General features: G+C 55.1%; 1 protein-coding gene across 4 annotated transcripts in view; it reads left to right on the top strand.

Annotated features, from left to right (window-relative positions):
- The window catches only part of EPHX1 (epoxide hydrolase 1), a 34,278-nt gene that overhangs the window by 20,849 nt on the left and 517 nt on the right, over positions 1–12,912 (top strand). For all 4 annotated transcript variants that reach the window (XM_082704484.1, XM_082704485.1, XM_082704486.1 and 1 more), the window contains exons 3-8: positions 938–1,118; positions 7,926–8,153; positions 8,671–8,800; positions 9,250–9,455; positions 10,170–10,278; positions 12,562–12,687. In XM_082704484.1, coding sequence (XP_082560610.1) covers positions 938–1,118; positions 7,926–8,153; positions 8,671–8,800; positions 9,250–9,455; positions 10,170–10,278; positions 12,562–12,687 — 980 coding nt within the window. The remainder of the gene's footprint in view (positions 1–937; positions 1,119–7,925; positions 8,154–8,670; positions 8,801–9,249; positions 9,456–10,169; positions 10,279–12,561; positions 12,688–12,912) is intronic.

The raw sequence follows: 12,912 nt of genomic DNA, 5'->3' as shown, positions 1-12,912 counted from the left end.
AAACACGGCCGTGTCCGCTCGTCCGCGACTTGCCTGCTTCCATACTGCAAGGACAGAGTGGACCAGAGGCAGCTTCAAAAGCCTAAAATAGGGACGCCTGGGTGGCTCAGTTTGTTAAGCGGCTGCCTTCAGCTCAGGTCATGATCCCAGCGTCCTGGGATTGAGTCCCATATCGGGCTCCTTGCTTGGCAGGGAGCCTGCTTCTCCTTCTACCTCTGCCTGCCACTCTGTCTGCCTGTGCTTGCTCTTGCTTCTTTCTCTATGACAAATAAATAAATAAAATCTTAAAAAAAAAAAAAAAAAAACCTTAAAAAAAAAAAGCCTAAAATAGTTACTGGCTGGCCTCTGACCAAAAAAGGTTTGCTGGTCCCTGCGTAAGCCTAGATAAATGAAAGATGGGTATCGTTCGTATGGTTAAAAATAAGGAAGAGTGAAGTAAAAAAAAAAAAAAAAAAATACTGAAGTCAAAGGTGAAGAACATAGGGGCGCCTTGTGGGGGCTCAGTCGGCTCAGTGGCCGACTCTTGGTTTCAGCTCAAGTCACGATCTGGGGGTCCTGGGATCGAGCCCTGCGCCCGGCTCCGCGTTCAGCAGGGAGTCTGGAGTTTCTCTCTCCCTCTGCCCCTCACCCCCTTATCAACTGAGGCGCTCTCTCTCTCTCCCTAATATATTAATTGTTTAACACGTGAATGACATAGGCTTTAGGAACAGCCACTGTTGTGGGAAACAAGGAGATTTCTCCTGGGGTCAACCTGACTGGCCGGGACGTACATCTGCAGACCGATGACCTCCCGTCCTCCAGCGGGATGGGAGGCCGCTTGGCCTCGACCGCTCACGCTATCTTGTGGCGGCCGGCTGCACTCTGTCTTCTGGAAACAAACCTGCTTTGTGCTCTGCCCCCAACCCCTGTCTCTCCCCGGCTCCTGTGTTTGCTCCAGGACTTACACCGGAGGATTGACAGGGTCCGTTTGACCCCACCTTTGGAGGACGCGCGTTTCCATTTTGGCTTCAACTCCACGTACTTGAAGAAAGTCCTTTCCTACTGGCGGAATGACTTTGACTGGAGGAAGCAGGTGGATATTCTCAACAGGTACCCCCACTTCAAGACTAGGATTGAAGGTACGTTTGCACACCAGCCGCTGGGGAGGGCGGTCTGTTGTGGGAGCGGCCTTTGTCGGTGCAGGACGTGATGCGGACCCCACTTAGAAGCCAAATACCAGTCCTCCAGTGGATTTGTAGGGTCACCTTTCTGCTGGGCACAAAGATGCCGAATCCCCACCAATCTAGTGGGCGTGCGAGGAAGACAGGAAAACACATGAGTCATTTCAAAGCCAAAGTAACACAGAATCTGGATAGAACAGCTGTGGAGAGGAGGGAGCAGAGGTCTGGGCCTGCCATGGCCGCGGGCAGCTCAGCCCGTCTTGAGGCCTCGGAGTCCGGGCTACTGTGTCCGCTCAGAGTGCTCGGCCCAGCAGGCGAGGTCCCGTGGAAGACTGCCCTTTCTGTCTCCAGCCCTCCGCCTTGCGTCCCTCCTGGGTGGCAGGTTGTCCCACAGCTTTTCCTGGAGGGAAGGTGCCTCTCAGATAGTCTTTCCAAGGTCACCTCAAGATCACTTGGGCTGAGGGAACTGTTGCCTCAGTGAAAAAGGTTTTTTCCCCACTTTGATGGAGAAATCGTTGAGACCCATCACGGTGCGAGGTTGAGGTGTGCAGCGTGATGGTTTCGCTGACGTCTGCAGTGAAGTGATCAGCACAGGAGGCTCCGCTAGCATCCAGTTGCTCCTACAGATACGACACAAAGACACAAAGCCCTTGTCTCCATGTGGCGAGAACTCAGGATTTTGCCATCCCTCCAAGTCCCACAGCAGGGTCGGCTACGAGACACCCCCCACCCCCGGTGCTTCCTTCCCTTACATGTGGGGTTTGAACCCTCTGACCACCCCCCCTCCCCCCCTCCCTATAACCACACGTTTGATCTTTTTTCCTGAGTTTGTTTGTTGTTTTGTTTGAGATCCTACGTATCAGTGAGATCCTGCAATGTTTGCCTTTCTCCATCTGGCTTATCTCACTTAGCGAGATGAAGGCATCATCTTGTCACGGGTGGTAGGGTTTCCTCGGTTTTCATGGCTGAATGATATTCCATCGTGCACACGTGCACCACGATGTCTCTATCCATCCCTCCATCCGTAGACATGACTTCGCTACTATAAATAATGCTGCAGTGAACTTGGGGAGCGGATATCTCTTTGAATTAATGTTTTCATTTTCCCCAGAACGGGATTGCTGGGCCATATGGTCGTTGTGAGTTTCATTTTTTGAGGACCCTCCACCCTGTAAATGGCTGCACCCATTTACAATCCCAGCAGCAGAGCACGAGGGTTCCTTTTCCCCCGCATCCTCGCCAACACTAGGTTTCTCTCATCTGTGTCTTTTGATCGTGTCCATTCTGACAGGTGGGAAGTAACATCTCGTTGTGGTTTTGATTGGCATTTCCCTGAGCATCTTCTCATGTGTCTGTTGGCCGTCTGGGTGTCTTCTTTGGAGAAGCGTCTGTTCAGGTCCTTTGCCCATGTTTTAATTGGGTGGTTTTTCTGCTACTGAGCTGTATGAATTCTCTCTGTATTTTGGAGATTAACCCGTTATCAAACACACATTTTGCAGGTATTTTGTCCCATTCCACAGGTTGTCTTTTCACACTGTGGATGGTTTTCTTTGCTCTGCAGAAACTTTTGAGCTTGATGTTGTCCCACATGTTTATTTTTTGCTTCAGTTGCTTGAACTTTAGGTGTCACATCCAAGGAACCATCACTAGGACCCACGTCGGGGGAGCTTTGTGTCTGTTTCCTTCTAGGAATTCCGTGGTTTCAGGTCTTCCCTTTAAGTATTTGATCCATGTTGGGTTAACTTTTGTGAGTGGTGTGAGGTAGGGGTCCAGCTCCATTGTTTCGCATGTGAATATCCAGTTATCCCGGCACCGCTGATCAAGAGACCATCTTCTCTCCTATTCAGCATCCTTGTCAAAGATTAGTTGACTGTACATCCCTAGGTTTATTAACAGGCTCTCAGTTCTGTTCCACTGGTCTGTTTGTCTGTTGGAAAAGCACGTCTTAACCCTAGGAAGATTTAGAATCAAACAGAAATGTTGGGGCCCCTGGCTGGCTTGGTCGGTGAAGTGTGTGACTCTTGATCATGGGGTTGTGGGTTTGAGCCCCACACTGAGTGTAGAGATGACTTAAGAATAAAATCTTTAAAAATAATAATAAAATGTCAACAGTATGGAGAAAACAATATTTGTGAGTTGAACTCAAAGGCTTAATAGAGAGCTAGGTCTCATAACTTTATTTTGTAACTTTAGTAAGGTGAGGACTAATTTTAAATATAAATTGGTTATTGCTGTGCCCCTTAGGGGACACTGATGTCTTCATCACGAGCCTCACAAGAGGACCTAAGCCATTTCCTCCACGCTGAAGTATATACAGGTCCTTGTATGTGATTTCCAAAGGTTGCCTTTAGCAGGGCTGCGCCAGAGGGCCTGGCTTCCTCACGGTGACTGGGATCGCCAGCTGTGCAGCCCCAGCTCTTCCCCAGTCCTATAGCCGGTGCTGACAGGCAGGCATCTCCTGGACCCAGGCATTCTGCTGGGCCTGGGGCCCCACGGCCAGGGAACGGGCTCCCTGCCTTTACTCAGGGGTGAGGGTTTCTGTGAGGGAGGAGGCTCTGGGAGCTTCATGAGCCCAACATACCGCCTGGAAGTGTGACAGAAGGCTTCCTGGAGGAGGTGGCAGCATGTAAGCTGAGACTGAAAGGATGAATAGGAATTTGCCACTTATGTGGGGAATGTGGTCCAGGAGGAGGGAACAGCATGTTCAAAAACCCAGAGGCAAGTGGCACTAAAGGGCTGCTCCGTTCCTGGCAGCTGCAGGCTGGAGAAAGTCTTGCCCCCCAGACATCATGGCACAGAGCAGTGCAAGCTCCACAGGGACTAACTTCAGGCATCGAGTCATCCTGGGCCGCAGCCCACTGTGACTGAACCCGTGTGCGGGTCAGCCACGTCTCCTGGCTGACGGCCTGACCCCGGCCCAGCCAGCCTTTGTGCTTCTCTTTCCCTGGGTCCCCAGCCTGCGTGGTCCGAGAAAGGCTCCCTCCTCCCACCTCCCTCCTCCCTCTGGCTGCTGCCATCCTCATTCATCCCGCAAGCTGACCCCTCTCGGGTCCTCTCTGCCCCTAACCTGTGTTCCAGGCTCTGCATTTGCTTCCCTGTCCTGTGAGGAGGCCTGGGTCTCCCTCCGGAAATTAGTCTCTAGCCTCAGAGTCTGGGGGTGAGCAGGTGGGGTCTCCAGAGGACTCAGGGCAGCCCACCCTGTCCCCCCTACCCCAGAGAAGACAGCATTGCTGAGTCCCTGGGGGGCCGAGGTTCAGGGCCCCAACTAGCTCGGCACTTTACCCTTCGTCTCCAGCCCCTGTCCCGGCTCGGGTCCTGGTCCCTGACCCCCTCCACTCATGTCCCCTTTGCTACCCAGCAGGAGCCCACCTCCTGGGCCTGGAGCAGCCCACAGCACCACAGACAAGTGGGGACACCTGGGGAGCAGGGGGCTTGCTTCCTCCGCCAAGGAAAGCCCCCTGTAGGGCAAATTAGGAAGTATGAGTTTTGAAAATTTTTCTTTATTTTTAAAATTCAAATGTATATACATATATATACACATATATATGTGTGTGTTAATTTATTTATTTGTTTGTTTATTTTAAAAGATTTTATTTATTATTGACAGAGGGAGACTCAGCAAGAGAGGGAACACAAGCAGGGGGAGAGGGAGAGGGAGAAGCAGGCCTCCCACCAAGCAGGGAGCCCGATGCAGGGCCCGACCCCAGGACCCCAGGATCATGAACTGCGCCAAAGGCAGACGCCTAACGACTGAGCCACCCAGGCGCCCTAAAATTCAAATATTTAAAATTTGAACAGTATACAAGGACACAGCCTCGGTCTCGCCCCTTCTCCTTCCCCGCTTCCCACCCCGGACAGCTTTTGCTCCCCTCACACGCGGGCTCACGTGCACGCCTCCAGCGACCACCCGTGCACACCAGCACACGTGTGGATGCGTGGGGCCGCCCAGCTGTGCACGCAGACGAGGTAGACACCCTCACGCATGGTGCAGTGTGTTCCAGAGGAGGAGCAGTTACCTTCCAGAATAAACGCTAGAGCGGGCAACCTGGAGGGACACCAATAAAAAGGCTCGGAAGCGGAGTGTACGTAGGGTTCTGGTTTTGCTCAGAGAAAGTTATGATCTGTATTTCTTTAAAAAATCTGAGCTGGGGCCGCCTGGGTGGTACTCTCAGTTGAGCGTTCGACTCTTGGTTTCCGTTCAGGTCGTGATTTCTCAGGGTCGCGAGATCAAGCCCCAAGTCAGGCTCCACACTCCGCCGGGAGCCCGCTGGGGATTCTCTCTCCCTCAGCCCCGCCCTCTGCTCGCTCATGGCTCTCTCTCTCTCTCAGATAAATAAATCTTGAAAAAAAAACTCTGAACTGCTACAGTCCAGAGAGTCTAAGGAGACATGACAGCAGACCATAACATGGGGTCCTGGATGGCATCCTGGAACAGGAAAAGGCCGTTAGGTAAAAACTCAGGACATCAGAGCCATAGTCCATTGTCTGTGTCAGTATTATTCAGTCTTTAGAAAAGAAGGAAGCCCTGCCCTAGATGACCACATGGGTGAACCTTGAGTACATTCTGTTGAGTGATATAATTCAGTCCTACGAGGACACATACTGCACGATCCCACGGATGGGGGGAATCCCCAGCTGTGACGCTCTTAGAGGCAGAGAAGCGGATGGCGGGGCCGGGAGGCGGGGAGGCGGGGAGACTCTTGGTAATGGGCTTAGAGTCTCAGTTATGCCAGAGTAAGTTCTAGACACCCGCGGGCGCATCATGCATCGTGCTTGCAGTTGGCGGTGCCGGATGGCATGCGAACCAGTTTGTGAGAAGGGATTAAATGTTCTTCCTGCCAGAAAATTTTAAAAATAAAAATGTTTCTAAAACTAAGGAAATCTGAATAAATGATGGATTTTAGTGAAGTTACGAACGTATTAGTACTGGTTCGTTCCTTGTAACAAATGTACCAGACTAATGTAAGCTGTTAATGACCAGGAAACTGGGTGTGGGTTCGTGGGAACTTCCTGTACGGCCTCACTGTTTTTCTATAAATGTGAAATTGTTCCATAAGGGTGCCTGGCTGTCTCCATGGAGCCTGAAACTTCTTTTTTTTTTTTAAGTAGGCTCCATCCTGAGATCAAGACCTGAGCTGAAACCAAGAGTCGGACACTTAACAGACTGAGCCACCCAGGCAGCCCGAACACACTAATCTTGACCTTGGGGTCATGAGTTTGAGCCCCACCCTTAAAAAAAAAAAAACTGTTCCAAAATAACAAATTTACTTTTAAAAATTTGGAAAGACAACATAATGTTCTCTTCAGTTAGTTGTATTATGTGTGGTTTTCCCCCTTTTGATTTATATGGATTTTCCATTTCTTACGATAAACATGTACTGTTTATGTAATGAATTAGCAGTGGCCCAGAACGAGAGCTGGTTGTGGAGAGCTGGTCATGGTGCGGGGCCCCACAGGGGACAGCAGCGCAGGCTGTGTTTGCCTTTAACGCCCAGGCACTCTCCAGGTCACTTGCCTGGGAAGGGACTGCCCTCGGAGGGACTCCGGGGGGGACTGGAACCCATTCACACACCCTCGGCCTGGATATGTTCGTAATGCCCAGCACGCCACTCAACCTTAAAAAAATGTCTCCACTTAAAAGAAGCTATGCTCTGAATTTATATCCCTTTTAGAAGTATTAGGAAGTTCAGAAAACACACAAAAAAGAAAATAATTGGGGACACCTGGGTGGGTCAGTCGTTAAGCAGCTGCCTTGGCTCAGGTCATGATCTTGGGGTCCTGGGATCAAGCCCCCCTGTCAGGTTCCCTGCTCAGTGAGGAGTCTGGTTCTCTCTCTGCCCCTACCACCCCCCTCTCGTGCTCGCCCGCACTCTCCATTGCTCAGAGGAAGCTACTTTTTAGGTGTTTGTGGTCTGTCCTTCCAGACTTTAAAATGTATATACATGTGAGTTCATATACACACAGTCTACGTATACACAACACACGTGACTGCTCAAATGAGATATTTGACTTGGTGATTTGCTTTTACCAATTGGCAGTGAGCTGTTTTACATGTTAAATAAAAACGTATTTACACTGTCATCTTAAACTTATCATATTCCAGTGTAAACCTATAATCTCTTTCAGCCTCTAGTGCTGGATAGACAGGGTTTTTTTCTCCCAATCTCTTTTTAAGATTTTATTTATTTGTCAGAGAAACAGAGAGAGAGAGAGCACAAGCAGGGGGAGAGGCAGGCAGAGGGAGAAGCAGGCTCCCCACAGAGCAAGGAGCCAGATGCGGGGCTTGATCCCAGGACCCTGAGATCATAACCTGAGCTGAAGGCAGACGCTTAACGATGGAGCCACCCACGTGCCCCTCAATCTTTTTTTTTTCCCCAAGATTTTCTATTTAAGCGATCTTCACACCCAACACGGAGCTCGAACTTACAACCCTGAGATCAGGAGAGGCAACCGCTCTACCAACTGAGCCGGCCAGGCGCCCCTCCCCCAGTCTTCACAATATTAGGCAGCCTTGGCAAGCGCATGGCCGGCCAGCCCCAGGCAGGGCTCATGCTCCCATGTGTAAGGGCCATGGTCCCAGTCTGTACCTTGCAGGGCACCCCTGTGGCTGGAGCACCCAGTAGACACACCGCCAGCATGGGTGGCCGCTGTGCTCAGTACCGTGGAGGCTGCCCGAGCTCTGGGAAGGGGGGTACTGTGCACAAAGGGGGAGCCATGGCTGCAGCCTCGCCCATCCCCGTGGGCTGACTGTGCTCTGTCCCCCAGGGCTGGACATCCACTTCATCCACGTGAAGCCCCCCCAACCGCCATCTGGCTGCACCCCAAAGCCCTTGCTGATGGTGCATGGCTGGCCCGGCTCCTTCTACGAGTTTTATAAGATCATCCCACTCCTGACTGACCCCAGGAGCCACGGCCTGAGCGAGGAGCATGTGTTTGAAGTCATCTGCCCTTCCATTCCTGGCTACGGCTTCTCGGAGGCATCCTCCAAAAAGGGTACGGAGTGCTACTGGGGCCTCTGAGGGTCAGGTCTTCCCACAGGCAGGGAGCCAGCAGGGGCAGCTCCCTTTGGAGCCTGGGGGTAGGGCCCAGATGGCTAGCGCTCCTTCTCGGGTTCTCCTGGGGGGGCGGGGGGGTGGAGGATGGGCAGAGCAGCTTGTCCTCAGGGGCCAGCACTGGCCTCGGGGCCTGCACTCCTGGGCTCTCAGGGGCCCCCCACACTGGTTCAGGGTCACCTTTGTGCTTCTTGCTCATCCAGGCCGGCCCTCGCACAGCACAGGCCCCCAGAACCTCGCGGTGCCAGCCTGAGCCCACCGCCCCTTGCTGTGTGGCCGTCCACTCGCTGATCCTCTCTCCCACCAGAGGCCGGGCACACACCAGTGGCCAGGCCGCTTTCTCCTCTTCTTGAGCTGCTGTTACCCCAGCCTGGGGCAAGGGCTGTGGGGGAGATGAGGAATTTCCTGGGAGCCCAGGGAGTGGCCCTCCGTGACTCTGTTCTATCCCTCCAAACCAGGCTTGAACTCCGTGGCCACGGCCAGGATCTTTTACAAGCTGATGCTGCGGCTGGGCTTCCGGGAATTCTACATTCAGGGCGGGGACTGGGGGTCCCTGATCTGCACCAACATAGCCCAGATGGTGCCCAGGTGAGGATCCCCGTCATGTGGGGGAGGTTGCCATCCGGGCAGGGGGTCCACGTGGGCACCCCTTCTGAGCCTTGGTGCGTGCTCACTGGGGCTCAGCCCAGCATAGTGTCTGTGGGCCTGGGACAGGGGAGTGAGGCCCCCGTCACTCTGCTGGGCCTGGGGCACCTTGAGGTGGATTCTGTCCTGGGAGTCACAAGGGGTTGGGGACTCTGAGCCAGGTGCCCCGGCAGAGGGGGCAGGTAGAGGAAGGGAAAGTCAGGCAGTGGAGCTTTCTGGAGGACCAAGCCCCGGAGGAGACCAGAACATTCTAGAAACTCTGTCTTTTTCTCCCCATCATGGGGCCACCCCAGAGGGGCAGGTTCCAGGAGGGCTGGCACTACAGCCAGAGGGCTCATCTCCCCTCCCCCAGCCCTGCATCAGCCTCACCCAGACCTTCTCTCTGCCCTCAGCCACGTGAAAGGCCTGCACTTGAACATGGCTTTCATTGTAAATCCTGGCATCCTGACCCTTCTTCTGGGACGGCGTTTCCCGCGGCTTTTCGGCTACACGCAGAGGGATATGGAGCTGCTGTTCCCCTTCAGGGAGAAGGTTTTCTACAGCTTGCTGAGGGAGAGCGGTTACATGCATATCCAGTGTACCAAGCCCGACACCGTGGGTGAGTGCGTGCTTCCGGCCAGGGGGCCTCACCCAACCCCATGACACTGCTCGGGATGGGCAGAATCTCCTGGGCGGGATCCGAGCTCGTTCTCGGGCTGCAGTGCTGGGCAGAGGTCAGGCGAGGCAGATACCTGCTGGAGCAGACTCGGTGGGCCCTGGGGTCTGGACCCCTGAGCCCTGCACCCTGAGGCTAAGTTGAGCAGGGAGACTTGTGGCCCGGCAGCCCCAGGACTCTGGGGGTTGGAGGGGGTCAGGATGCATTTGGAACTGTTCCCCCAATTTGGACTTTGAGGCTGTTTCTTATTTTTTAAGAATCAGAGCATATAAACTAAAAAACCCCACCTTTTTTTTTTTTTTTTAGTTTTTTTTATTTATTTAAGTAATCTCTGTACTCAACGTGGGGCTGAAACTCACGACCCTCAGATCAAGAGTCGCATGCTCTTTGGACCAAGCCAGCCAGGCACCCCAAAACTCCATCTGGGTCTCCCCAAACATGGGAAGCCACCCATGCCATGGAGAGACCCAGGAGCAGTGGGGACAGCATTTTTTTCTCCCTTTTTCTCAGATGAGTGTTCCAAGGCCAAGGGTCGAGTAGATAGGGGGTGCATGAGCGCCCCAGGAGCAAGGGCAGCGCTATACCCCGACACAGGGCCCTGACTGTTAGCTGGTCCCAGGCCCGGGTCAGTCCCTCCCTTGCTTCTCCCCACCCCAGGCTGCGCTCTGAACGACTCCCCCGTGGGCCTGGCTGCCTATATCCTGGAGAAGTTTTCTACCTGGACCAACCCGGAGTTTCGAGACCTGGAGGATGGAGGCCTGGAGAGGTGAGACCCTGCCGTCTAGCTGGCAGCCAGCATGTCCTACCTACGTGTGGGTGCCCCTCGGACCCTCGCCCTGGTGAATACGGCCCCAGTTCCTCTGGATGAGGGAGCAGAGGCACAGAGAGGCCTAGTGACTCTCTCCAAGCCTCATAGTAGAGCGGTCAGGAACAGGATACAGGGCTGGAGTATGTCTATGGTCCTTTTGCTAAACAGTCCCCTCCTGGGATCAGCGGGTCCAGAGGGCATCAAGCCCCCTTTATTGCCAAGAGGTGGGAGCAGCCAGGGACCCCTTCCCGCCAGAGCCTACAAGAGCCCAGCATGGCCACCTGACTATGTGCCTGGGGAAGCCAGGCCTGGAGGCGACTGCAGGGAGCCTAGGAGTACGTGACTTCCACGCCTCTGGCCTGACTCGGGCTCCATCAAGGTCAGCCCTGACTCAGCTTCTCCAGCACCCATCCCTGTCTTCTTTGCTTTGGGGGCACACAGAGCACCAGACACAGTGCTGGGGTGGGAGTGGGGTGAGCTGGGGCTGGCTCCCACCTGGGACACGGGGACCATGCTGAGGCAGTGCTCTAACCCCAGCACCTAGAAGGAAGCTTGAGCTCCACAAACATGCACTGGACGAATGAGCCCTGGCTGTTTAGAGTCCTGAGAAAGGAGGATCGGCTCCCTCTCTGGGGCAGGGAGGGAGTCGGGAAATGACAGGGAGAATCTATTTGATCGGGACCTTGCAGGGTGAGTGGGAGTTTGCCGGTGAAAAGGATGGAGGAGAGTTTAGGCAGAGAGAAGAGCAGAGCGAAGGTGGGAGGGAGAGAAACGCGAGGTGCTCTTGGAAAGACTGACTTTGCCGCGGATGGGGGCAGGAATGCGGGGGCCACACCATGAGCCCAACCCTCAGGGTGGGATCCATTCCCTGCCCCACGCTGGGCAGGGCCTGGCGGCAGAGGGGTTCTACCAGCATGTCCTTGGCAAGGAATGGCAGGACAGCCAGGGCTCAGTGGGGGGATGGTCAGGGGGAGCAGGGACAGCCAGGGCTCAGTGGGGATGGGGAGGGGTGGGGGAGTGGGGATAGCCAGGGCTCAGCAGGAGTGGGGGGAGGCAGCAGCAGAGGGAGCAGTTTCTAGCTCCCCACCAGGCTGCAGGGATGCCCTTCATCAAGCAGGAACTAGGGAATGAGGAGGGGAGCCTCGGAGTGTCTGTGCCCATTTGGATGGTAGAAGTGTGCACATGGATTTGGATACAGACACACGTGAGCGTGCACGTGTGGGAGCACTTGCATCTGTGAGCGTGCGTGTCCACCAAGGGCTCGAAATGCAGGCTGCTTCCGGTGTGGACTTGCTGAGTGGGAGATGCCTGCTTGGTTAGGGACTGAAATGGGCAATCTGGAGCCCCAGGGAGGGGTCGAGGGGAGGAAATTACTTTCTCTGTGCTCTGGGGGGAATGAGCAGGCTGGGCAAGCAAACGGGGGGTGGGGCAGAGTCTGGTGGAAGCCCCTACCTGGACAAGGGTTGGCGAGTGTGGGTTGGCAGTTGCAGGGATGCAGAGAGGGGGGCAGAGGGGAGACAGGAAGGTAGGCCTGGGTGGTATGGACCCCAGGCAGGGGAGGGGGAGTGTCCCTGGAGGAGGCCAGTGAAGGGATGAGCATGGGAGGCGCAGCTCTCCGAAGCCCCCAGATCTGGAATCGAGCAGGGAAGGCAGGAGGGGAGCTGCTCCACAGAGCTGGTATCCTCTGGGGTTTATGGACCATCAGGTGGGTCTGGGTGCCAGAATGCACAGGACTGATGGCATTGAAGGGGTATCATGGCAGTGGGGCGGGGGGCAAGGTGTGAAGCTAGTGGATCTGGGCGCATTGGGGGGCTCTTCTGGGAGGGAAGGCTGAGGGCTGAGAGGGGCGGAAGATGAGTAGGGGGAGGGCATTGGGGGGCAGAGGTGGTGGGCACCAGCACCTGGACAGGGGAGGCCATGGAGGGCTCCTGGGGTCTCTGGACACAGGGTAGCATGAGGGGACCCAGTAAGAGCAGGACAGAGCCCAGGTGGCATGTGGGGTTTCAGGTTTCCCTGTGCCCCCACAGTAAGAACCAGATGGCTCTTTCCTCCGCACGAGTGGAGCCCCACAGCCTGGGTGGGTTCCCGTGCCGGGCGGGGAGGTCCCAGTCTGCCTGGCCTCAGGGATAATATGCACTTGCCTGGGCATCTGAGCAGGAGGCCGGGTGGCTGGGGGTCCCCAGGGCTCACAGCCTGAAGGCCGTGCCAGGCTCTGAGGGGCCTCCGGGGCTGCTTCTGCAGGAAGTTCTCCCTGGACGACCTGCTGACCAATGTCATGCTCTACTGGACAACGGGCACCATTGCCTCCTCCCAGCGCTTCTACAAGGAGAACCTGGGCCAGGGCTTCATGGCCAACAAGCACGACCGGTGAGTGTGGCCGAGCCCGCAGCAGGTAGCCGCCAACGGGCCTCCAGGGCTGGGAGCAGCCAGACCACCGGCTCTCCACCCCCTGAGAGGCTTGACCCCCAGGGAGGGTCTTTGATGGCCAGACCTTGCAGCACAGCTGGCTCTTCCACAGAAGGAGACTCCAGTGGGTTAGAATTGAAGAGGGTGTTTAGAACCCTGGGTCTGTCCTTTCTGGCTCCCTGTGGG

Source organism: Mustela nivalis (genome assembly GCF_964662115.1).
Source record: "Mustela nivalis genome assembly, chromosome: 16".
Taxonomy (NCBI): domain Eukaryota; kingdom Metazoa; phylum Chordata; class Mammalia; order Carnivora; family Mustelidae; genus Mustela; species Mustela nivalis.
The sequence above is the reverse complement of the archived record's forward strand: the minus strand, read 5'-3'. Positions and strand labels throughout refer to the sequence as shown.